At 40.8% G+C, this 27,151-nt stretch overlaps 1 protein-coding gene across 9 annotated transcripts in view; it reads right to left on the bottom strand.

Annotated features, from left to right (window-relative positions):
* The window catches only part of stag3 (STAG3 cohesin complex component), a 53,436-nt gene that overhangs the window by 16,234 nt on the left and 10,051 nt on the right, over positions 1–27,151 (bottom strand). For all 9 annotated transcript variants that reach the window (XM_076987256.1, XM_076987247.1, XM_076987249.1 and 6 more), the window contains exons 9-23: positions 25,429–25,633; positions 21,269–21,420; positions 20,962–21,159; positions 19,354–19,452; positions 18,779–18,858; positions 18,569–18,676; positions 17,887–17,983; positions 15,870–15,984; positions 15,559–15,662; positions 15,365–15,457; positions 15,084–15,176; positions 2,045–2,245; positions 931–998; positions 581–668; positions 402–488 (exon numbers count right to left, since the gene is read on the bottom strand). In XM_076987256.1, the coding sequence (XP_076843371.1) occupies positions 402–488; positions 581–668; positions 931–998; positions 2,045–2,245; positions 15,084–15,176; positions 15,365–15,457; positions 15,559–15,662; positions 15,870–15,984; positions 17,887–17,983; positions 18,569–18,676; positions 18,779–18,858; positions 19,354–19,452; positions 20,962–21,159; positions 21,269–21,420; positions 25,429–25,633 (1,788 nt within the window). The remainder of the gene's footprint in view (positions 1–401; positions 489–580; positions 669–930; positions 999–2,044; positions 2,246–15,083; positions 15,177–15,364; positions 15,458–15,558; positions 15,663–15,869; positions 15,985–17,886; positions 17,984–18,568; positions 18,677–18,778; positions 18,859–19,353; positions 19,453–20,961; positions 21,160–21,268; positions 21,421–25,428; positions 25,634–27,151) is intronic.

Raw genomic sequence — 27,151 nt, 5'->3', positions numbered from 1 at the left:
CAATGGCCACCAGTTCACTGGCCACATATCTCTGCTTACTCCAATAGTCACACTAACGAAGTAATTGCACCAGGGTTCATTTTAATCTAAGCAAAGCTGAAAACACTTTTACATAAAATACTCCTACCTATTAACAATATTATACACCACTTTCACCACTGAATTTCCTCAGACTACCCTGACAAAACAACAAATTTTACCCGGTATCCATGTGGCACTTACTCAGATACGACTTACTTTAACTGCTCGGGAATGCCAGCGCTGCCTTAAAGCTTCATATACCACCCATCAGTGCAAATGACGAGTCATGTTCTCTCTTTCCAAAAGAGTTTGGTTTTCAAAACTGTCATGTTAGGTCGCTCACTTCTGCAGCTAATGGAAAGGAAGAGAGGAGAAGATACCTTATCTGTTTGACCAGCTGCACGTGACACGTTCACCTTCTTCCACAGCAGGTGGAAAGCGGCACACACCACTGAAGAGATCATTAACTATAAAATAACGACACAGACAATAATGAACAATCAGAAAACATTCCCACAGACAACACAGCCACAGTTCTGATATTATGTTATATTGATACCTCTTGTTCAATCTCCCCAGATTCCACTGCATACGTCAGCAGCAACAAACACGGATCCACCAGGTTCCATGCGGTTAAGTCTCTGGCACTAACACACATATTCATAACCTCAAAAATTCTGTCCAGAACTGCATCATAACCTCTGATCTTTGTAGCATCCCCCACTGTCAATTATTATTTCCGGCTTTGGCATCTTTGGCTCCAAGTGCATAACTGAATCCAATATAAAGTGGCTTTAAATTTTTATTTTTTAAAGTTCACACCTGCTTGTATTGTGCATACTGTATTTGTTTGTATATGTGGATGTATGCATGTATGTATGTTTATATGTGTGTATAAACCATCTGTACCTGCTGAACACTGCCAGCCTCCTCAGGGAGACTGCAGCATTATACATATCTTTTTCATCAGCTGTGCCCTGTGACAAACACAAATAACCAATGCAAGGATGAGTGTACCATATCAAGCACTTTGTTAAACAGGAAAAATATTTATATAAACATTTTATATTCATTTTCCTTTGCCATTCTTTGGTGGACTGTCGGGATATGCTACTGTCTATGAGATCCTAACACAGCCACTTGTGTGAGCTTCAGAACCTGGTTATCCGCTCAGCCACAACACGATGCCTTAATGAAAACGTAACATTATAAAATAAAATTACATTCAACTAAAAAGTATTCTACCTGTATCTAAATCTGTATCTATTTTTTTCAAACCAACATGTGTTGTGCAGAATCCGACTCCCCTAGTCTGCACACGCATAAAGACGCTACAGATGATATTTGGGAGATAGTGATTATAACTTGGTTCATTGAGCACTCTAGTTTTGTCCTAACTAGATATTTAGACATAAAACTGCTGTAATACTGCGAAATCATGTGGTCAACACCATTGAGCCAGTGTGGCTTTGGACATAGATAATGCCGTGCCATTTGCTGTGATGGATAATTAAAGTCTAGCTCTTATTTATGCATAGAAATGTAAATCGACAATATAATCTGTGGCATCTTTATGCACAGATAAACTAGGGGAGTCAGAATTCAGCACAACACCAGCTGAAATCCAAATCTGTCACACTTGAAATGCTACAGGCACCGTTCAGAAACTGATCAGTTTCCATTAAAAATATTTAAAAAAACGTTGTAGGTGCAGCTTAAATTTAGGTGCGCTCTATAGTCGAGAAAATACGGAAGTTTCTAAATATCCATCTGAAGTAAGCTCAACCTTTGAAATTATAGCTACTCTACACAGTCATTCAAACAGTGGCATCATATAGGAAGTAGCTTGATGACCTCTGTAGGTTCTACAGAAGAGGGGAGGAGAACGATATTTGGTTGGTGGCAATCTGCTAGACGGCACTAAATCATAGACACCGCCCCTTTAATTAATGTGCTGTCCTTATAAGTGTACATAAAACATTCTGTAAAAAGATTCCTGCAATTAAATGTATGTGATAATTACCTGCATAATGTTGAAGACGTGTGCAGTAAATCTCTCCGCAGTTGCATCAAGGAACTGGCTAACAATTCTCTCAGCAAGGCTGGAGAAGGTGTAACAATCAGAACACAATGCGCACAGCACGCGCACACATGCTTTCAACACGCACTCATCGTGATGTTTGTCCATTATATCGCACACTTGTGACAACAACATCTCCAAGTACTTGGAGAAAGGGGGAAACAAGAGGAAAGAGAAAAGAACAAAGATTAGAAGGGGAGCAAAAACAAGAGATGAAATCATCATTTTCAGGTATATATGTAATACCAGTTAATACAGTAATAATTATTTAAAGCATTATGCAATACCATTCCAGGTTACGAAAATCAAAGTCATTCTGTCAAAATGTTTGTCCAGTTTAGGAGTGACCTGCAATAGTCGCTGATTCGACTATACCCCCTAGTCGACTATGAACGTTATAGTCGAATGTACCATTCTAACTGCATGGGGGTGCCCAAGGATGCTGCTAAGCATTCATTGTTTCATGAAATGTCTTTGTTTTCCTAATTTATGTTAATTATTTTTAAATGACGTGTGCGCATTAACAATAGGCTTCTTCCTTACTACACATTAATAAATCACACCCTGCAGTTGCACAATCCAAATGAGCGGAGCTGAACTTGCTACAGGATAGTCAGCATCTGCCGAGATTATAATGGCTACTAAAAAAACTTCAAAAGTGTGGGAGTATTTTGAAAAAGATAAATCAAACAAAGTGCATGTCATCAACGTCTTTCATTTCATACGACAACAACCAACATGGCATACCATTTAAAACGTGCAAGGCGGGGAAGAAAACAAACAAAACTAGATAGGCAAAGTTTGTGAACAAACTTTATGTTGGCTTGCAAAGCAGTCGAAACGCTGTTTTGAATGTTGATGGCCTAATGTTAAAGGTTGTTTTAATGTTATCATTGTTAGATTATGTTGCGGTTAAGGAGTAGTTTAGGTGTTTGGGGTAATTACTGCTGAGGGGTAATTGGCTGTGGTGTAGTTGACATTGAGGGGTTATTGACCTGTTGGGGTTATTGTTGTTGATGGCTATTAAGATTACTGTGTAGTATCTGTTAAAAGCTTGTTTAGATGTTGTATTTGTTGTTGAGGGGCAATTACCTGTGGTGGGGTAATTACTGTTGAGGGGCTATTGCCATTGGGGTAGTTAATGCAGATGTATTTGTTATTGTTGAAGGCTATTAGTTTAATGGTGTTGTTGCGGTTAATAGGTAATATAGCTGTTTGGGGCAATTACTGCTGAGGGGTAATTGGCTGTGGGGTAGTTGATATTGAGGGGTTATTGACCTGTTGGTGTTATTGTTGTTGATGGGTATTAAGATTACTGTGTAGTTCCTGTTAAAAGCTTGTTTAGATGTAGAATGTTTTGTTGAGGGGGTATTTACCTGTGGTGGGGCAATTACTGTTGAGGGGTAATTGGCTGTGGGGTAGTTGACATTGAGGTGTTATTGACCTGTTGGGGTTATTGTTGTTGATAGCTTTAAAGATTTCTGTGTAGTTCCTGGTAAAAGCTTGTTTAGATGTTGTATTTGTTGTTGAGGGGCAATTACCTGTGGTGGGGCAATTACTGTTGAGGGGCTATTGCCATTGGGGTAGTTAATGCAGATGTATTTGATATTGTTGAAGGCTATTCGTTTAATGGTGTTGTTGCGGTTAATAGGTAATATAGCTGTTTGGGGCAATTACTGCTGAGGGGTAATTGGCTGTGGGGTAGTTGATATTGAGGGGTTATTGACCTGTTGGGGTTATTGTTGTTGATGGGTATAAAGATTACTGTGTAGTTCCTGTTAAAAGCTTGTTTAGATGTGGAATGTTTTGTTGAGGGGGTATTTACCTGTGGTGGGGCAATTACTGTTGAGGGGTAATTGGTTGTGGGTTAGTTAAAATTGAGTGGTTGTTCAGTTATACAGTTAATACTGCTGCAGGGACTGAGGGAGAGAAGAGGTTCCGTGCGTGTGTGCTCCATCTGCTCTATCTGCCCCATCTGCCCCTCTGATCCTTCTGCCCCATCTGCTTTATCTGCCCCATCTGCCCGTCTGCTCCATCTGCCCCGCTGCTCTACCTGCCCCGCTGCTCTACCTGCCCCATCTGCCCCTCTGCTCCATCTTCCCCATCTGTTCCTCTGCTCCATCTGTGTGTGTCTGTGTGTAGTGGGTATGAGAGAGATGCATGTGTGTGTGTGTGTACGTGTGTGGGGGGAGGGGGAGACACATTCAACATAACTGACACCACTCTGAGTGGAGGAGCCTCGTTTAATGTGATTTGCACCCTCCGAACAAACGGTCGTAGTTCGGGCTCTATTTAACGTATCGCTTAACCGAAGATATTGTATGAGAGAGGACCCCTGGCTGATCATTTTGGTGTAATTTGTGTGTTGTTTGACCCAATATTGTCTGATTTATGACAAGTTAAACACAGAGGCAAATTGTGAAAAATCCCTTAACTGAAACACTGTCTCTTCCACTCTAGAAGCCTCGTTTAATGTGATTTGCACCCTCCGAACAAACGGTCGTACTTCGGGCTCTATTTAACGTATCGCTTAACCGAAGATATTGTATGAGAGAGGACCCCTGGCTGATCATTTTGGTGTAATTTGTGTGTTGTTTGACCCAATATTGTCTGATTTATGACAAGTTAAACACAGAGGCAAATTGTGAAAAATCCCTTAACTGAAACACTGTCTCTTCCACTCTAGAAGCCTCGTTTAATGTGATTTGCACCCTCCGAACAAACGGTCGTACTTCGGGCTCTATTTAACGTATCGCTTAACCGAAGATATTGTATGAGAGAGGACCCCTGGCTGATCATTTTGGTGTAATTTGTGTGTTGTTTGACCCAATATTGTCTGATTTATGACAAGTTAAAAACAGGCAAATTGTGAAAAATCCCTTAACTGAAACACGGTCTCTGCCACTGTAGACGCCTTGTTTAATGTGATTTGCACCCTCCGAACAAACGGTCGTACTTCGGGCTCTATTTAACGTATCGCTTAACCGAAGATATTGTATGAGAGAGGACCCCTGGCTGATCATTTTGGTGTAATTTTTGTGTTGTTTGACCCAATATTGTCTGATTTATGACAAGTTAAACACAGAGGCAAATTGTGAAAAAGACAGTTCTGATTTTGAGAAATTAACATGGGAGTTAATGGGGCAGTTTTCTGTGTCTAGTGCCAAACAAATGCTCATAACTCTAAAAGTAATTAATAAAATGATTAGATATTTTGGCGTGCCAGAAAGGACAAATTTCTCTCTCATTTAAAATTTAAATGGAGCTTCTAGATGAAAGTGGAAGGAATTTACAGCTGTTTATCCAGGAGATTTTTCATGACAGCACACTAACTGGGGACATTTCTGAACATTCCGCCATTCATTCTCTATGGGAAAAAGTCAACTTTGAGGACTTGTCCTGAGGACACCGTATGTCCGACATGTCCCAAAAGCACAAGCACACTTCTTCCATATGAGATCTGTGAACCTGCCAATTTTCAAGGTTCTAGCTCAAAAACTGCGACCTGTTAAAGTTACCGAAAACTCGAATAGAATAATAATAAGAAGAAGAATAGGGAGAACAGTATGTTGGCTGCTTCGCAAGCCAACATAAATATATATAATAAATAAATAAATAAATAAAAACCCCAACAGCCGTTTGTCGTTTCGGTCGTGTCGTCCCAGTGCGTCACGGCAAGTAGGCCTATAAACATTTTTTGTTGTTTGCTTTTTAAACCCAGTTAACTGAACCTTTACTTATAATTTTTTTGCTGTTGTGCGGCAATTTTTTTAAATATTTTCAGGCAGGCATATTTTATTTAAAATATTTTTGACATTTTGCACAGTCCCTGTCTGACAAAGTTCGATATCTGCACTGACTGTAACTTTTTTTTGTTAATGTTCTCTAACGTTTCATTTTAAATAATTAATTAAGTAATTAATTAATTTTAAAAAGCTTAATAAAGCCAACCTACCATGTTTATTCATTTATCCGAGTGTTTTAGGTTTTTACTTTGAAATGGAAAAAAGTCCTGAATGAGAACGGGATCTCGTTTAAGGTGCTCTAGATAAAAAAAAAAACCCGATTCGACTGTTAGTCGACTAAAGGGAAAATCTGACTAATCAGATTCGACTATGAAAATCCTTAGTTGAAGACACCTCTAGTCTAGTTAAACATCTCCTTGATAACAGTCCTCAAAACAAATAAATAATCAGCATAAATGTAGCTTGTGAAATGAGAGGCTGAAGCGAAGGATTTTTTGGGGGATTTTCTTAAGGAAAATAAAACGAAGCTGAGGTATACCCTCATGAATAGGTGCTCACTAGAATGACATTAGCTCAAAAATACATTTTGCTATTGCAGAGTCTTCCACCAAGAAATAACATCGAACATTTTTACTTCATTGACTATACATGAAAAGATGTCCAAGACTACAAGCTACTACAACACAACATCCCATGGTGCTTGAAAGAACCCTTTCTGAAGTCCTTTCAGAAATCCTAAATGTAGATCAATCACATGAGACAAATATTAGACTGTTATTTATATATTGAGGAAAGGGTAATATTACATATCTATGATTGGGGAAAGTGTTTGAACTTTTTGTTCAAGTATCTGGTATAACTGCAATAAATGTTCCTGATAACTGATCAGTCCAGCACACTGGTGGAGGGATTTAAGTTCATTCCACTGTACAGAATAATAATAATAATAATAATAATAATAATTTCCACTTCTATAGCGCCTTTCAAAGTACCCAAGGACGCTGTACAGAGCGATACAAAAAAAAACAGACAAGAACAGACAATAAAAAGAAAATCCCATAGAACAGACCTAAGTTCAGGAAGTTGTGAGAAAATGTTGATTAAATAGGTGGGTCTTTAGTTGAGCCTTGAATGCGTTAAGAGATGGTAAGAGACGGAGGGAGAGGGGAAGAGAGTTCCAGAGAGTCGGAGCCGCCACACTGAAAGATCGACCACCCATGGTGTTCAACCTGAATCTGGGGACAACTAATAGTCCAGTGTCAGATGACCGAAGCCGGCGAGTAGGGACATAGCGGTGCAAAAGATTAGCCAGATATACGGGAGCCAAACCAGAGAGTGCTTTGAAAGTAAGTAATATAATTTTGTACTGGATACGGAGACTTATCGGAAGCCAATGAAGACGCTCTAAGACAGGTGTTATATGGTCGTACTTCCTTGACTGGGTCAGAACACGAGCAGCAGCATTCTGAACAGTCTGAAGGGACCGAAGAGACTTAGAGGGAAGACCATAGAAGAGAGAGTTGCAGTAGTCTAGTTTGGAAGTGATGAGAGCATGAACCAAGGTTTCAGCAGATGTAGGAGACAGAAATGAACGTAGGCGGGAGATATTGCGGAGTTGAAGGAAGGCTGATTTAGTGAGTGAACGTATCTGAGGTTCGAATGAAAGAGTCGGATCAAACAGAACCCCAAGATTACGTGCAACAGGTGATGATTTGACCGGCATACCAGCAACAGTAAGCGATGTATTGGCAAGGGGAAGGGCCATAGACTTAGTGCCAATAATAAGAAACTCAGTCTTATGGGCATTTAATAAAAGAAAATTAAGGTTGAGGTCAGATATACATTTAGTGATGGATGGGGGTGGGAAAGGTGCATGAGGCTTAAAGCTGAGATAAAGCTGAGTGTCATCAGCATAGAGATGGTATTTTAATCCATACTGTCGTAACAACTCACCGAGTGGCAGAATATAAATAGTAAAAAGCAGTGGTCCTAGCACTGAGCCCTGAGGAACACCCTGAGCAACCGGAGCTAAATCTGATTTACTATTACCCAAACGTATAAACTGACGCCTATCCGAGAGGTATGAAGTGAACCAAGAAATAACGGTGCCAGAAAACCCAAGATCACGGAGCCGTGAGAGCAGTATTGAATGATTGACTGTATCGAAGGCAGCAGTGAGATCGAGGAGTAGAAGAAGAGAGGCATGGCCATTATCAGAGGAGAGAAGAAGGTCATTTAGCACATAAACAAGGGCGGTCTCAGTGCTGTGCCGAGCACGGAAACCAGACTGGAAAATATCAAAAAGATTATTGGAAGACATGTACTGGAGTAGTTGGGAGGCCACCACACGTTCAAGGATCTTTGAGAGAAATGGTAGATTAGATATTGGGCGATAATTATTTAAAACAGTAGTGTCAAGATTTTGTTTTTTGATAACCGGGGTGATGGCAGATGTCTTTAGATCTAATGGAACGTGACCAGAAACAAGAGAAAGATTAACAAGATGACAGATAGAGGAGGAAAGAGAAGAGACACCCTGTTTTAGCAGTGATGTAGGTATGGGATCGAGAATGCAAGTAGTAGACTTGGAACTGGTGAGGAGTTTAATTATAAGATCAGAGCTAACTAAAGAAAAAGTGGAGAATGACAGAGAGGGTGAGACAGTCATCTGGGAGGAAGTGGAGAAAGAAGAACTACGTGATTGAACCTTCAACAAGTCCTGGTAGATAACTGAGACTTTGTTAGTAAAAAAACTAAGAAATGTATTACATTGATCGGATGTAGGGGCCAATGGAGATGAAGGGGGACGCAGTAGATTATTAACAATTTTAAATAGTCGTTTGGGGTCGGAACCAGAGTTATTTATTGCAGATGTGTAGTATAGAGCACGGGCTGAGTTTAAGGCATCCTTATATTTGGTCAGATGGTCAATATAAGCCTGGTGATGAACAGGCAAACCAGTTTTCTTATATAGCCGCTCAAGACGCCTGCCCGTAGTCTTTAGAACACGTAGGTCAGGTGTGAACCAGGGTGACACGTGGGTGGAGGGAACATATCGAGTTATGACAGGTGCTAAGGAGTTCAGAGTGTCAGAGAGGGAATGATTATAGACTGATAGGGCAGTGTCAAGATTGGGAATAGAGGGAATAGTGGGAAAAGGAGATGATTTCAGGGCAGAAAAGAACACCAAAGAGTTTACAGATGTAAGTTTACGGTAGGTGAGAAGTGTTTTGGAGGAAGGAGGCAGAGTGCTAGGAGAGAGACATGAAGTGATAAACAGATGGTCAGATACCCCAGTGTCATGACCCACCACATTGGTAATAGTTCCAGGAGTGGAACAAATTAAATCCAGAATGTGACCATGTTTATGGGTAGGAAAATCAACAAGCTGATGCAACTCAAAACAGATTAACAGTGATGAAAAGTCAAGAGAACCGGATGAGACAGAGTCAATATGGATGTTGAAGTCACCAAGGGTAACCAGAGAATTTGATAGAGGGCTGAGAGTGGAAAGGACTTCACCAAGTTCTTGAAAGAAGTCAGAGACCGAGCTGTTAGGGGGGGCGGTAAACTAACAAAAGTACAGATGAGTTGTAACCAGATGTTTTAACTGCCATGCATTCACAGTGAACTGTTTTCTGAATTGTAATTTCACTGATAGTATATTTACTATTAAATATGACAGCTAAACCACCGCCACGACCACACAGTCTGGGGGCAGAGAGATGTTTAAACCCAGGCGGGGCAGCAGCATTTAAATAGTAGTAGTCATGCTGTAACTGCCAGGTTTCAGTCAGCAGGAGGAAATCAAGGCGATGCTGTCCGATGAAGTCGTTGATAAGGGCAGCTTTGTCAGTCATGGAACGACAGTTGAACAGACCTAGGTTGAGCAGGCGAGGATGATCAGATGAAGGGCGGAGAGTAGTAGGAGAAACCCGGGACCGCGGGACCTCTCTCAGGGCTCGAGGGTCCACTCCGCGTCGAGGCGCCAACGGACCGAGCTTGGGGAGACGAACAGAGCTGAAGACCACGGGGATGCTGGAGACGGAGGATCGATGCACTAGAGAGCGATGTCTATATCCACAGTGAATGTAACGAGGCCGACGGGCGATACCAGCGGAGAGACACATGCCGTATGTAGTGGAGTCGAGTCGAGATGGAAAACGAAGATCGTAAAGTTCACTCAAGGAGTAAACTCGCTGGAAATCCTCAGCAGCACTCGAGACCAGCATAACTACCATAACCGTTAGCACGGAGATCAGCATAGTCACAATAGCAATAGCGGAGAAACTAATGCTTACGCTGCGTTAGCCCGTGTTACCGACCAGCACCACAGGCTGAAAATCGACGATAAGTATCACCGATCACAGGCTGGTATGAAACAACAGACAGAGAGAGATGGGAAGAACTCACTCATGCATGTCGAATCCCAGGGGGCTGATGACGGCACACAGAGAGCTCGCAGGTAAACACAAGCTGCCGGCTAAGCAAAGTGGGTAGTTGCAGTAGTTTCAGTGAGTTCACGCAACTCAGAATAGATCCACCAAGAGCAATCCTTGTTTAATCCAGAGATGTAAGAGTATACTGAGATAGTTTAATGATGACAAAATAAATAGATAAGAAAATAAGCAAAGAGAAACACAGGTGAAGGAGCGGCAGCACAGACGCGCACAGCGTACCCTTACCCGGAACCATATAGGATTCCTGGGCGGATCCTAAAGGAATCCTAAATCTTCAAAAAACTATTCATCAATTCACTACAGCAGATGAACTAGTGGAACATTACAATATATCTCTGTGCAATCTTTTTGACCTCCATTAGGACACGTGAAGTCAGCTTTGAACGCTCTGCTCCCTGGTACACACCAGAACTCCGCAGATTAAAAATGGCTGGCCGTTCCCTGGAACGTCGTTTTAGGAAGTCTGGGCTTACTGTCCACAAAATTGCCTTCCATGATCATCAAAGGGCTTATCTGAAATTGTTGAAGGAGGCACACTGTAAATTCTATTCAGATCAAATCAATAAAAACAGTGGAAGCTCAAAGTGGCTTTTTTCTACTATAAGTCACATTTTGAAACCACAGCTATCCTCCCCCATTGAAGCCACTGAAGAGAAATGCAACAACTTCATTGATTTTTTTAGATCTAAAATAAAGAATATCCGGTCTTCAATGGCTGGTCTTCTTCCTCCGTCTGCCTCTTCTGCCAGCCTTTCACCTAAGAGCAGGCCATCCCTTAAATCATTTAATGTAGTAACAAAGAGGTGCATTGAGGGGATTCTGCAAGAAATTAGACCTTAGATCTACCTGCATATTGGACCCCATACCAACAGCTCTCCTCAAATTAATCATCCCCACTGTGAGTCCAATCATCACTCAGTTTGTAAATCTCTCATTGCAGACTAGCCACATCACGTCTTCTCTTAAAACTGCTGTCATCCGTCCTACCCTAAAGAAGCCTTCGCTAGACTCGGAAGTGCTTGAAAATTACAGGTCTATTTCTAACCTTCCTTTTTTATTAAAGGTCCTAGAGAAGGCAGTTACATCGCAACTTCAGAACCATCTAAACGGAAACAACATGTTTGAGAAGTTCCAGTCTGGGTTCCGTCCAGCACACAGTACAGAAACCGCCCTTCTTAGGGTAACAAATGATCTACTAATGACAGCTGATGCAGGATCACCATCCCTGCTTATTCTTCTAGACCTAACAGCGGCTTTTGATACAGTGGATCATTCCATCCTACTGGATCGTCTCTACAACACCATTGGACTCTCTGGTACTGTATTGCAGTGGTTCCAGTCCTACCTGGCTGACAGGACTGAATATGTTCTACTGGGCGGTCGTAAGTCCAGGCAACTCCCTGTCGTATGTGGCATCCCACAGGGGTCGGTTCTTGGTCCCATTCTTTTTATCATTTATATGTTACCCCTTGGACAAATTATCAGTAAACATGGGTTGTCGGTTCATTGCTATGCTGACGATACCCAACTTTATTTTAAAACTGCAACAAGTTCCTCTGCAACCCTGTCTCAACTTACCATATGTCTTGAGGATATACAGAAATGGATGAGTAACAACTTCCTTCGGCTCAACAGTGGTAAAACTGAGGCCCTACTTGTTGGTACTCCTCATCAAGTGCGTTCCTCTCTCATATCCCAGGTTACTTTTGATGGTCAGATTATCACTCTCTCCTCCTCAGTCACAAATCTAGGGGTTCGGTTTGATCCGCAGCTGACTTTTAATACTCACATAAAACATCTCCGCAAAAACTCTTTTCACCACCTTCGAAACATAGCAAAACTTCGTCCTCTTCTGACTCACAAAGATGCTGAGAAACTTGTCCATGCTTTTATTTCTTCAAGGCTGGACTACTGCAACAGTCTTTTTTATGGGATTTCTGGCAAGGACATCCAGGCATTACAATATATTCAAAACAGTGCCGCCAGAATCCTAATGAGGGTCAGAAAATATGAACACATCACCCCCATTCTAAAATCACTGCACTGGCTTCCTGTCTCATCCCGGATAAACTACAAAATCCTTCTGCTTACATACAAATGTATTACTGGTCAAGCCCCATCATACCTACAAGAACTTCTCACCCCCCAAACATCAATCCACACCCTCAGATCATCAGGCAGAATGCTCCTCCAGGTGCCCCCCACTAGGCTTCGAACTATGGGGGACCGAGCCTTTTGCTCAGCAGCACCGCGACTCTGGAACTGTCTCCCAGTCCAACTTAGGTCTGCGCAGAGCCAGGACACTTTTAAAGCTCTTAAGACTTATCTTTTTAAAAAGGCATATAGCTCTTGACATATTTTATATTTTTATTATTTTTATATACATAATAGTTCATGACTGATGCTTTATTTTTTGTGTTTGAGGTTTGCCCTTGTTGTGGCACTTTGAGATTTTATAAAATGAAAAGTGCGTTACAAATAAAATCTATTATTATTATTAAAGAGAATGTACCAACGAGCTGGCTGATGTTCTCACCTCCATTTTCAACCTCTCCCTCAGCTAGAGCATCGTTCCCACCTGCTACAAGAACGCAACCATCGCCCACCTCCCCAAGAACAGTGGCCCCACCTGCCTGAATGAGCCTCGAAATAAGGTGATTTAGCCTATGGTTACATTGTCATTGTGATCTCACTACAGCACATGCTCACTTTACTGCAGCCGACGCTCACAACTGCACTACTGTTTGCACCTTCTAGTCATGTTCCTGACTGTACATAACATCCCCATCATTCAATGCTGTAGTTGTTGTACATACTGCTGTAAATTTTATTGGAGATTTAATCAGGGTTCATACACTTTTTTGACAATTAATTTCCATGACTTTTCCATGACTTTCAGGCAAATTTCAATGACTATACATTCTCTAAACATATGTGTAGACATGAAAAATATGAAAAAATCCAGGCCAAAATTCCACAGTATATCATAAATTAATGAAAAGCCACGTGGTTTAATTGAAAAAATAAACATTTACCGTATTTTCAATATCAATATACGTCGCACCTACAACGTTTTTTAAATGGAAAATGTTGTAGCTATAAGCCGTATCCGGGCTAAAAGTGAGTCCCAGCTTAGCGACGGGTCTGGTTAACGACGGACTGGAGTTACGACCGACTTTTCGTAATTTTGCGCGGTGCGCAAAGGTGCAGTGGCAGCACAGTGGAGTGTAGTGGAGTGTAGTGGTGTATAGTGTATGATAAGCTGAAGCAGCGCAGCCTCCACCGTAGCCCATCTCGACAACGCGATCGCTCTTTCTCGCGTTGTACGCACGCAGTTTTTTTCTATACTGTATTTATGATTAAAGCGTATCTAAATCTAGGGTCACGCTTAACGACGAAAACTGCTTTACGACAGACTTTTCAGTCTCTAACCCCATCGTTAACCGATTGGTTAACCGCACATTTTGCACGTGTCCTTGTCTTTCTCAAACCACAGCTTGTATTTGTCCAACTGAAGCAGCCATTGTTGAATCGGCATTTACCAGCATTACGCTGATTTACATGTCAAAGTAAAATCTACAGCTCCGTTTGGAGTCCGTCGCTAACGCAGCGAACTAACGTGTGAAGTTACGTTAGCGGTCCGTACAATGAAAAAAAAGGCTATATATATATTTCTTCCGGTTATCAGAACGACAAACATTTATTGTGTCAAGCAAATTTCCATGACTTTTCCAAAACATTTGAGTATTTTTATTTTTTCCAAAACTTATCCAGGCCTGGAAATTGCTATTTTCAAATTCCATAACTTTTCCAGGTTTTTCATGACCGTACGAACCCTGTTTAATAGTACTGAGAGAAAGGATGCTTCTTTCGGATCTCACCCCTTTGTCTCTATGGAGATTGTTCATCGTCTGCTATCTGTCTATATGCAATCAACCCCTGAATCCCTGAGAAGTGTTGATGGTTGCCCACCTTTCCATGCCCAGCACCTCTGTCCTTTGTTTGTGTGTCCTTTGAGGTCTTAACATTGGGGTGACGACTGTCACCTACCCAACCCAATGTTGATTGCCCAAGTGCCCTCACCTTCATCCCACAGTGATCCCTCCTTAAATTCCTCTTCCTCCTCACCTTCATCCCCCATTTACCCTCCTTAAACTCCTCTTCCTCCTCACCTTCATCCCCCACTTACCCCCCTTAAGCTCCTCGTCTTCCTCCTCCCACATTCCACAATGTATATAAGGCTTCCCAAATAGACTACAGTAGAAAAGGTCGTGATCCACCTTATGTTACATGCTCTGTGTGTCAATAACCTTGTCAACACTGAAGCCGTCCAGCCTCCTGAATCGGATTCCTGAAGGCCGAATTTCTAACAATACTTTACCACTATACTTATTTAATCTATTTTTTTTCTTTTTGATCTTCTATCTGGTATTTTTGTATAGGAGCAAATACATTTTTACAGATTGGATGTCGTGCCCATGTTGCATGACGGGATGCAGTACATCATGAATACAGCTGTTCATGTACTGGAATATTTTGCGGATGATCCGGGGATATATTGCATTCAGGAAAAATTCATTTTGGTTGTATACTGTATAATGATTTGGATCCCAATCAGTACACAAATAGTATGTAGCAGGGTGTAGCAGTATGTATTAGTTGCAGTTTTAACTAGCTCGTCAGTGATTGTGATTCATATTTCTGACAATGACAGATGTTTAGTGGTTTACATGTGCTATTGTGTTGTTAATAGGATGTAATTATGACATAAAATACCTTTTCAAAGCGACCTGTGCTGGCACAGACCTCAAGATCAAAATAAAGTGGTGCTCTGAGAAGAGAGGACACCTTTTCAGCATCTGATGAGTACTGAGACAGAGAGAGACAGACCACTTTCAAACAAAGATAAAACCTGAAATGTACTGTAAATATGGTTAGAACGACAACTTAATCGAGCTGAACTGGACATTCTTTTTCAAATGACATGAAATTGTTTTCTCATATACCTGCTCTTGCCAAGGAAAAGAAACCAACTGTGTTTATGAGGAGACTTTCACCTTAGACAGTAAACGGGGCAGCGAGATTAAGAAGTGGCTGGTGATGCGTCTTTTGTCTTGAGCTTGGAGCTTCTTGATTTTCACACCCAAATTCTGGAACACACAGAACAGAACAACTCCAAGTAATGACCAGATTATTTAAGAGGAGTCAGGACTTGAGCATTTCAAATGTATTACACATTTTGCCCTCTTACTCTTTTCCCGACTAAGCGTGATGTGGGTCCTGTGGCCTCTGCTGCCTGTCTGACAGCTGATATCATGATCTCAATAAGAGCTCCCTCTTCAACATCCTCTAGACCTAATACACACACGCACACACGCGCACACACACACACACGCGCACACACACACACACGCACACACACACACACACACACACACACACACACACACACACACACAATCAGAAGGAGCCCCATCTACTCTTCTGTATGCACCATGCACATACATTCAAACGTTTGAAACTGTAGACCTGATGAAACATCTAAATGGACAGAAGACTCACCTTGACCTGCTTCCCTCTCAGCCAACAGCAGTGATATCATTGTGTTCCAGTCAGTCAGCTCTGCCTTGGCTACACTCCAGAGACTGTCCACCAGGTAGGTCGCGTGCTCATGGTGCTGACACACACACACACACACACACATACATACAGATCAACATTCTCAACAACAATTTGCAACGGCAATCCCCTGAATCCAATCTTTCTTTTAAATGATTTGAAATTCATTTTCTGATAGCAAGTTGGTTAGTTATACGTCAAGTTAAAATGTTGTTGCTGTATTGACATTTAATTATTAATGCATTGCTTCTCCCGCCTAACACATACAGTTGTGATCAAATTTATTCAACCCCCACTGAAATAAAGTGTTTTGGCCAGTTTGACATTGATTTTGATCATTTCAGTCATCTTATTTACAATTATATCAAAGAGGCACTTATAAATTAGACAAACATAACATAATATTTATGATGGAATAACCACAAATGTCTTTACTGTGCTCACATCATTATCAGTTTTATTCAACCCCCTAGTGACATTATTTTTTAGTACTTAGTACAACATCCTTTTCCAGTTATGACAGCTTTCAAGCGTGAAGCATAGCTTGACACAAGTGTCTTGCAGCGACCTATGGGTATCTTAGCCCATTCTTCATTAGCCCAAGCCTCCAGTTCAGTCACATTCTTAGGCTTGCGCACTGCAACTGCCTTCTTTAGGTCCCACCAGAGGTTCTCAATTGGATTTAAGTCTGGTGATTGCGATGGCCACTCTAGAATGTTCCAGCCTTTCATGTTCAACCATGCTCTAGTGGACTTGGATGTGTGCTTCGGATCATTGTCCTGTTGGAAGGTCCAACGTCTCCCAAGCCGCAGGTTTGTGACTGACTCCATCACATTTTCCTCCAAGATCTCCTGGTACTGAAGGGAATTCATGGTACCCTGCACACGTTGAAGCTTTCCTGTACCATTAGAAGCAAAACAGCCCCAAAGCATAATTGACCCCCCGCCATGCTTCACAGTAGGCAAGGTGTTCTTTTGTTCATAAGCCTGGTTCTTCCTTCTCCAAACATAGCGCTGGTCCATTGTCCCAAACAGTTCTAATTTAGTTTCATCTGACCACAGTACACTGTCCCAAAACCTTTGTGGCTTGTCCACATGACTTTTGGCATACTGCAGTCGACTTGTTCTTTGGAGTCAGCAAGGGGGTGCGTCTGGGCGTTCTGGCATGGAGGTCTTCGTTATGCAGTGCGCGCCTTATTGTCTGAGCTGAAACTTCAGTGCCCACATCTGACAGGTCTTTTTTCAGTTCCTTAGCAGTCACGCGGGGATTTTTCTCCACATTACGCTTCAGGTAGCGCACAGCAGTCGCGGTCAGGATCTTCTTTCTGCCACGACCAGGTAACGTTTCCACTGTGCCCTTTAACTTGAACTTGCGAATGATACTTCCGATAGTGTCTCTTGGAATATTTAACAACTTCGCAATCTTTTTATATCCATTGCCATTCTTGTGAAGAGCAATAACCTCTTCTCTTGTCTTCTGGGACCATTCTCTTGCCTTCACCATGCTTGGAAACACACCAGTAGATGTCTAGAAGGAGCTGAGTATCACAGTCCTTTTAAATCTGCCTAATTGGTGCTTATCATGCTTGATTGCTGCTCGTTGACATCCACAGATGTTTTCAATACCTGATGGAAAACACTGGAATGAACCTCTGTTCTTAGGAGTGGTAGTCGTAAAGGGGTTGAATAATTGTGTCAATGAAGAAATCACAAAAAGGCCATTTAATACTTTATGACAAAAAAAATTGATGCTATCTTAGTTGCATTTAGTTCTTTAACAAGTCCTTGTAAGATTTCATTATGAACACAATTACAAATGTGCACTGAATTCCATAAAACCCTTCGCAGCATTGGGGGTTGAATAAATTTGATCACAACTGTACTTGCTTTGACATGGGGAACATTTTGCCCCATGTCAAATCTATTTTATGTCTTCTGGTGTACAGTAATGCTGAGGTTACCTTGCTTTGAATAAAGAAGCATGTAAGCAGGTTAAGGAAAGCTGTGCTGCACTTATCATCCTCCCTTTCTGATAACTGTCCCACTTCAGTATACAGTCTGCACGCGCACACACACACACACACACACACACACACACACACACACACACACACACACACACAAACACACACAAACACACACCCCACACTAAATAGTTTGTCAATCTAATGTTACTATATCATTATTTAAATATTCCAAGAAAACAAGCTATGTGGTAGAAATGACAAGGTCACACCTTACTACAATGGTCAACTGTAGCAATAGCACTTACGAGGTTGGTAATCTGTATGGACTTGATCATAATTTATTATTATCTTCACTTATGCAGTGGTCAAGGAGTAAACTCAATACTGAGCCAACACTGCGTGAGCTTACAGTAAATTTGGCTATCCAAGATCTACAGACAACACCTAGATAACAGATGACACAATTTTGTTGTTCATTAGTTAGATACTAACAAATAATTATCACAATTCTTTACTGTAATTACTACTTCATTGGCTATTGTTCTAAGCCAACTTCCCCAGTACATCAAATTCAGCACAACACTCTGCCCAACCTCTAAAATAAATAAATATACATATTATATGTAAGACCAGGCAGAGCCCTGATGGTGCAGGATGATGATCAGGATAAACTCACCCATGATATAGAAACTCCCCAGCTGCAGAAGCCAATACTCTGTGTTCTGCAAACACCAGAGGATATATAGCACCACACTCCTCTTCTGTCAGCCAGTCATTTGCCCCCCTATACACACACACACACACACACACACAAGAGCAGTCGACGACATGCCACCAGGCTCTTCAAGACAGACGGAACGTCATGACATCGTCTGCACACACTCACTGTTTAATGAGAAGCAGCAGTTTGACTGTTTCCACGGCTACGTGATGGTCTTTATCCAGCACCATGTTTAACACTCTCTCCTTCAGAACACAGTTCATGTTAAAACAGTACCAAAGAAACATAACACACAATTACATTACGCTGTGTATTTCCACTTCTGTATTTAAAAGGTATATCACTGTAGCAACTCTATCCCATTAAAAAACAAAGTTTTTGACCATTTATAAGAACTATAACAATAGTAGTACTATAGCACTATTTAAAGCAGGGTTTACAATGTACTTTACAAAAGGATACAAATGGAATTAAACAAAGTAAAAACATTAAGATAGAACAATATGAATAAACTACCAAGCAACAGACAGAACAATTTCAATGACAAAATAAAAAATTTATTAAAGAATAAATTAAGGGTAAAAGCTCAATGGGAATGTTCTCCTTTATATTTACGTTATTAGCATTTAAAACAATTTTTAAAGTGCTTTAGCTCTCTTTTTACTTAAATTTTTTACTGATGTAGCCGGCCGTATCATTAAAATACAATATACATGTATCAACCCAAAGCTACTCCCTACCTTGAAGCGACTGGTAAAGAGCTCCAGGCGGCTGATGAAACTGGTGTCTGCATACAGCTTCTGCAAGGCCAAAACACACTGCAGGCGAACACTGGCTTCCTGTGGAAACAAGCACACACGCAACTTTATTTTACTACAATCACCCATTTCATTTACATTGATACACTGCAAATATTATTATTAGTGGTGGGCCATTAACGGCGGTTGTTAATTTGATACTCTTATCGGGCGATATAAAAATTATCGCCGTTAATCTATTCTTAAAGTTGGGTTGGGAACTGGGTCAAAATGGATAAGCAAACTATGATGACTTTCAACTTGATAGTTTAGCTCGGCTGTATTCCTAACCAAATTGCACAGTAGGGGCGAGAACGAGTTTTTAAACCTGTGAATTACAAATCGTACGTGTTTTTACATGGATGCAGCCACAAAGTCGCCAGGTTTGCTTCATGGAAAATTCATTTTTAGGAACGTAAAGTGTTACCGGAGCGGAGCTCGGAGCGGTCGTTTTCTGCATGGTCCTAGCGCTAGATTCGTCGCTATTTAAATATTTATTTTTAACCGTTAAAACTACAGAGGACCAAAACTGACTTTTGAAAATTACGTCCGTGAGGTTAAATGTACTAAATGTTGGCTTACATTTCAAATATTATGTTTAGCTGAATAAACATGTTATTTAATGTAGTATGTAGGCTTACAAATTCATGTTTAACTGAATAAACCGTTGAACACGAGTAGCCTACATTTTATTGAGCATGTTTTTTTTTCTTCAAGTATCAAAGTAGAACAGCTTCCTCAAGCAGTCATTGATGCATTTTGGAAACAGGAGATGAGCCCCTGGTCACCCTCTGTATTAAGAAATCTCAAAAACTGACTTTTAGTCATTACTTGGGTAGCACGCATATGAGCCATTTAATATAGATTAATCTAGATTAATTTCAAGATTTCAGTGAGATTAATCTAGATTTAAAAAATTAATCTATGCCCACCCCTATTTATTATATTATTAATCATGAATGCTTGCAAATTGTATGACAGAAATACCACTACAATATTTATTTTTTGTGAAATAATAAATAACACATCAACTCGTCATTTATCTAAAATGTTCCATTCTGAATGCTCAAACTGTGCTCAAACAGAAACTGACTGCAATTAATCAAAAATACATTCTAATGATTATTTGACAGACATCTTTACATCCTCAAATTCTTAGATACAACATTTTACCAGATGTTTGTCAGTGGACAATAACCCAGTGTATATTACTCTACTCTGCACAAGTGCAGTGTTTAAAATTTCTGTCTCAAAGCAAAAAGACCAAAGTACAAAAAATCTGCGCTTCAAATGTTAAAAATGTTTTTTTCTGTTTTGAAACAAAAATAAATAGCACTTGAATGTTCAAATGACAACATTCAGAACTGGATACTGTGATCTTTATTATTAGATTAAGTCTTTAGCTTTCCCATTGTATGTTTTGTTTGTTTTCCTGTTGCATTTTCTGGTTTGTGCAAAATAGTTAATATAAAATATTAGTTTAGTCTTGTGTGTGTGTTTATTTATTTAGGCCGCTGTGTGCATACTTGACAAAGAATGTGTGCAACAAACCTTGTCATTCAGCATCCAGCCCATGTATTTGAGGTGTCCATCATTAAGGAAGGAGGTGGGGTTTTCTATGAACCAAACACCCATCTCCTTCATACAGATGGTGCGGATATCTGGAACTCTGTCTCTATAGCGATGCACAAACACGCCCTTAAAGAGCCCGTTCATCAGAAAGCGCAGTTCCTCCTGATGTTCCATCAGCTGTGCACACACCAATGAACACACACATACCACACGTGGTGTGGTTTTACAGTCAATCAGAATTTTATTTCTGAAATATCATTTGCACGTGTGTGTGAGGGCAAATAACCTCATTATATGAATTCTGCAGCTCCTCCAGTTTCTCAGTGGCTCTTTGATGGACACTCTTGCTTTTCTCCAGCTGAAGGCATCTCTGTGTCATCATCTCCTGTGCATGCACCACTGTAGCCACTTCTACTACAGCTGACATCAACCGCATTGCTGCACACAGAAACACACACATATTCATTACACCAAGCTTGGCCAGATCAATACCAATTGTATTAAAGTACTGGTGGTGCGCCAAACACTTACACACCCAAGACACTGACCAAACTGCATTGGTATTTAATTTTATGTGAGTTTCAATTTGATTTTGACATGCTGTCACAAAGCTTATTAAGCATCAACATCTTAGCAATAGTCTGGATCAGGGGTGTCACTCATTTTCAGCATAATCATTGCCCACAGAGGGCCATATGTAACTTATTAACTACTCCTTAATGTTAAATAACTGAATTTGTTATTCAAGTTACAAATATTACATGTATAGTTGCATAGATGTAATAAATATGTTTGCTTGTTGCTCTGTTATTATAAAATAAATCCTTTTAATTTATGTTATGAAACCCACATTACTCCATCAATCAATGATCAAACTATCCAAGTGAATAAAGAAAAATAACATCAAAGATAGCACATTTACTTTGTTCAAAACTTGAAATATCAAATAATTGATATCAAATAAAATAGCAACTGTACTTCAATAACACTCTGAAAAAGACTTTGAAGCACAGCGATTTATTCAGCCACAACAAAGTTTATTTTTACTGCCGCCTTGTTTGTGGTTGCGAACACATGGCCTGGCAGTTTGCCTTTTAATTCTTTGGCAATTTGTTGTTTTTCTTGATCCCTAATTTTGGCACTTAACTCCGCGTTTGGTCTCAAAATGTCGACGTTGACTGTACTTTTTAACAACCGCCACTGCTTCATAACACAAAAGACATACCGGTTTTTCTCCTTGAAACACAAACATGTATTTGCTTTCTTGAAACACCCTTACATCTGCACCGATTTGCACATCTTCCTGGACATTTTGGGATCATTATTTGTATTTCTCAATTACACTTATTGGGAAAATCGCATCAATATATAGAAACACTGCAGTGTCGAGATGCCGTCACTTCATGGGTAACAATTGTGGGAAATGTAGTTTTTGGTCTCTGCACGTATTTGACTTTCTTTGGACAATTAGGCCTTTTAGCTCTCGCGGGCCACATTTTTCAATACAATACTGGGATTAGAACATGTTGACTTTGTTGCTATTTCTGACTCCCCTGATGTGACCATGGGCCGTGTTAATAACTCTTCTATTGGATTTGGCTCCATGACGCCACCTACTCCCCTTAAAATACTTGTTGGGACAAATACGGCAACAGGTGGTGTCAGAGAGATGAGTGAGATTTATTCAGGGTAGATCCAACAGAACCGAGCAGAGAGCAGCTATGCTTGATATCACCTTGTTTTTTTATTTGTAAGACTAGATAGCTAAATCCTTTTTGTCTTGTGGGTTATGTCAGTCTTCAAATGAAGGCCTCTTAGAAATATGGTTTTCTTAAAATTACTTATTAGGGTTCACACACACATAGTGTGGGAACCCTATTGTAATTGTTAGGGTTTTTCTTTCTTATTATTATTCTTTGTCCCATTTTTTGACCTAAAACGTATTGTGCAGCCTAGACCGTAATGCCTAGAAACCCCAAACTTGGCAAAAAGGTTCAGTTAACTCCAAGGACCAGATTCCCATACAGGGACCCAAATTGGCCTGATGGTGGCGCTATAGCAGACCATATTGACTTTTTGTCCATATCTCCTACACCGTAAGTCCTAGAACCAAAATTCCAGTTCCTATACATTCCTTGACTAAATTCAATAGGACAATTAATATACAACCATTAAGCTCCGCCCACTTAGATTTCGAGTTAATTTGCATAATGTGCAAAATCACACACATATTTGAGCGCAAACTAGTCCCTGGATTTTTCACATACATGCACATATGTGGTATCAAAACGTTCAGAAGAGTCTGAACTTTAAAATCTATCCAACAAAAATGCTAATTTCTTCACTACCTAGTCAGTATAAGCCAATCAAATGAGGAGGCGTAAATTCAATAGTAAATTTTGCGCATATGGAGCTCTAACTTAAGAAAACTTGCATGTAATGAGATGGCACTTCACAGACAGCTTCCCTGTGAGGGTCTGGGGCAGCTCGCAGAGGTTGCCATACCTCACCTGCTAGGGGGCGCTATAACATGCAAAAATTTGCCCCATGCACTCAGATTGGCCGATCCACATGAAACTTGGCAGACATCATCTATGGGCCTCTGGGAACCAGGTCCTAAAGCAGACACTCCATACTTCCAAAATGGCTGACGTAATCGGCCAATCAGTGATCGGCACGCGTTTGACAGGCTTACCATTGGTCGATCTGCACGAAACCTCTTGGGTGTGGACAAGTGCACGCCCCCTATGACATAATCCAGCCAGGTGTCGATTGGCCACTGGGGGGCGCTATTGCAAAAAAAGCAAGTGTATCCCCTACATAATTCCACTTGGGAACATGCAATTGGACTCTTTTGATTCCTTGCAGTAGTGCGAACAACTTTCCCATTACATGTCCTATTAAAAAATGCACAGTTTATTTACAGTTAATAATAGTTTGAAATCATCACTTTTCATACTCCTCCTAGGATTTTCATACTATCATGTCAAGCAAAGTCTTATAATACTCTACAGAGTGTGAAATCAAAAAACAATCTAAAGATTTTGGATTTGAGGACACTTATACCTGCTAAAAAATTTTTTAATGGACAGCATCGATACATATAATATTCATATTCTTAAAGCTCTTTCATATTTTATCCAATTCTGACCAAAATGCACAAGCCCATTCAGAATCCCATCCTGAACAAATTTGTCAAGTTTCATCTAAATCGGTTATCGTATGGCTCTACAGTGCAGTATTATATACAATGCATAAGAATGCATGTAAAGTCCCTCTGTCACCTTCTCCTTCTCACACGCACGCAAGCTGAAACTCACACTCTCAGTCTCTCTCACACTCTCACCCACATTCCCCCTCCCATCTCTGTGCCCTAAGTAAACATTGCTCTGGCTACCTAGATCTCTCTGTGTCTATTAACCAGGCACACACACATACAGGCGCAAGCAGGCCTTCCTATAGCATTCACAATGACACTTCCCTAGCCATACCCACCCATATCTCAGTGACTAACACATGCTCATACAAACTGATATTTGGCTTCTTTTTTGTCTCTCTCTCACACAAACACAGACACACACACCTTTATACCTATATGTATGTATAGTTTCTATGTATACTTATGTATGTATGTATTAGTATATGTTGTCATAGTTTGAGTACATACACTACCACACACACACACACACTTCTACCTAAATGTATGTAGTTTGTATGCATATCTATAGTATATGTATAGTATATGTAAGTCATGCCAGTGATGTCAGTCATATCAGACATGCCAGTCATGTTCTGCCAGTCATGTAAGTCATGTCATGCCAATCATTTCAGTCCAGTCATATCAGTCATTTCAGTCCAGTCATATCAGTCATGTCAGTCAAATCATCAAATCATTACAGTCATGCCAGTTATGTCAGTCATATCAGTCATGTTAATTTTGTTCGTCATGGCAGTGATGTCATTCCAGTCATGCCAGTCATGTCAGTCATGTAATGCCAGGCTTTGCAGACTACATTCATACTTTGAATACATGGGCAGTCATGTTAGGCATGCTAGGTGTGTAAAGAGTGAATTAACAAAGCATAGTCTCTGGCTCCCTCAATCTATCTCTGTCGGTGATATACAGGCCCAATCATGTATAGACACATGCAGGCCTTCCTATATTGTTCACATAGATGCAGCCCTAGCCAGATGTGCTGTTTCTGTGTCTCCCTTTCTGACACATGCAGATGTCATTACACACTATCTGTAGAGCACACACTGGCCAAACCCAAACAGCTTCTTTTCACTTTTAGGTCTAAAGGACCTTTTGGGCTTCCTTTTGCTTATTGTGTGTGTGAACCCGCCTATCGCCGCTTGCGGCTATATTTAACATTGTTTTTGTGCTGAAAACATGCAGAAGCGTAGCATCACTCCTATATTGGGGTGGGGGGTGTGTGGACTCACCAATAAGAGTGCTGGTGTGTCTGAAAGCTCGGACTTGTGAATCAGCGAGGCCCGTGAGGAATACGAGAAGCGATGAAAACAAAAACTCATCATACAGGAGGCTGTTCTGGCAGCGCCGCACTAGCAGCAGTGGGAACTCGCACATGGCCTCACGGAAGCGTCGCCCCTGGGTGCCGCTCACCACCAGAGGGTAACTGGTGGAGTCCTGCAGGGGAGAGAGAGCAGCACCCCCACATCTCACTCAGTGTGCAGGTCACTCAGTACACCAGCAACATGCAACAGTTAACAACATTCAAGCATTAATAAACACAGAAAACCTTAACACCCACTGTCAAGCTGAGAGCAGAATTCTGACTTGAAGCTTTCAGACTAAATTTGACATCTGGTTACAGTGACAGCTGTACACCCAACAACAGTATACACAGTCTCTGAAGATCCTGTCCCAGCCACAGTACATACAGAACGTTTTTATAGCTTTTCAAATTTCCACATTATATTATTATTGTCACGCTACAGCCCCGGACCCCTCCCTTTGGGGCATGTGTCTACGTAGTCCGTGTATGTACATTAGGGGGTTGTGGCTGGGGATGTGTGTGTGGCAGTGGGGAACCGTCAGGGCCCTCTCAGAGGTCCTAAAATATTCTTAAAACATAAATATATATAATATAATTTATCCAATTTTATTTTATCTACTTACAGTTTGACAATCGGCATCTAAACAATTACAAAAATATAAGCAAATAAATTGTTTAACCACGTCTATTCAATCTGTGTTGGAAGGTGAGGGGTTAAGTGGAAGCCTGTGAGCCTGTATCTCCCCCTATCAGGACTGTGATGCCTGCTCTTCGTTTACAGAGGGCCAGGCAGTTATAATTCAGCGCAATACCAGTTTCAAATGACAGTAAAATTGACCAATCATATCTTCCCTCTTAGTGGGCAGGCTTAACTGTATGATCATTTCCGCCCGTCGTGGCGACGCTAGCTGTCGTTAGCGTACCACTGCTAGCTAGTTTTGATTCATTCCTTTGATGCCCTCGTGCGCGTTGTTTACATATTCCGCTTCCGAGGAACACCGAGCTGTGAACCTTATTTTGTTTGGAACCTTATTTTGCTTGTTATTGTTTATTGCATTTTTAAAGCTGTACTGTCGTCTCAATTAAATTTTTTTTTAATTGCCGTTAATTAGGAGAGGAAACTAATTGTTTTCGGGGGGATGGGAGCGGGCCCAGGTTTAATGATCACGGTTCGCTACTGGTGTGTGTGTTCACTTGTGTCATTAGTCTAATGTGTTTCACACAGTGCTTGTTAGATGATGTGTATAATGCGTGTGCGTGTGTAGCATCCTGTGCCTGTCTTTGTCAGAGTCTCACGTCACTTTGTGAGTTTGTTAAATGTCCTTTTCATGCACCATTCCCCAGATCTTTGTAAATGGTGCCTTGCAGCTCTCTATGGTCAATTTGCATAGTCTCATGGCTTATTTTTCATTTAGGCATACAGCACCAGGAAGCCTTATGCCAACAGGTGCATGCCTTTTCCCCATTAGGTCTGATCAATGACATTTTCAGGTACACACACAGGTACAATCCAAGGAAACTGTAGAACCATTTCAAGGACTACTGATCAAAGTAGGATGCACCAGACCTCAACTATGACTAATACAACAAATTTACATATGTAAATATTAAGGGTGGGAATTGTTTACTATCTCACGATTCGATTACGA

Source organism: Brachyhypopomus gauderio, chromosome 2 (genome assembly GCF_052324685.1).
Source record: "Brachyhypopomus gauderio isolate BG-103 chromosome 2, BGAUD_0.2, whole genome shotgun sequence".
NCBI classification, from domain to species: domain Eukaryota; kingdom Metazoa; phylum Chordata; class Actinopteri; order Gymnotiformes; family Hypopomidae; genus Brachyhypopomus; species Brachyhypopomus gauderio.
Note: the sequence above shows the minus strand (reverse complement) of the source record. Positions and strands in the feature narration are given on the sequence as shown.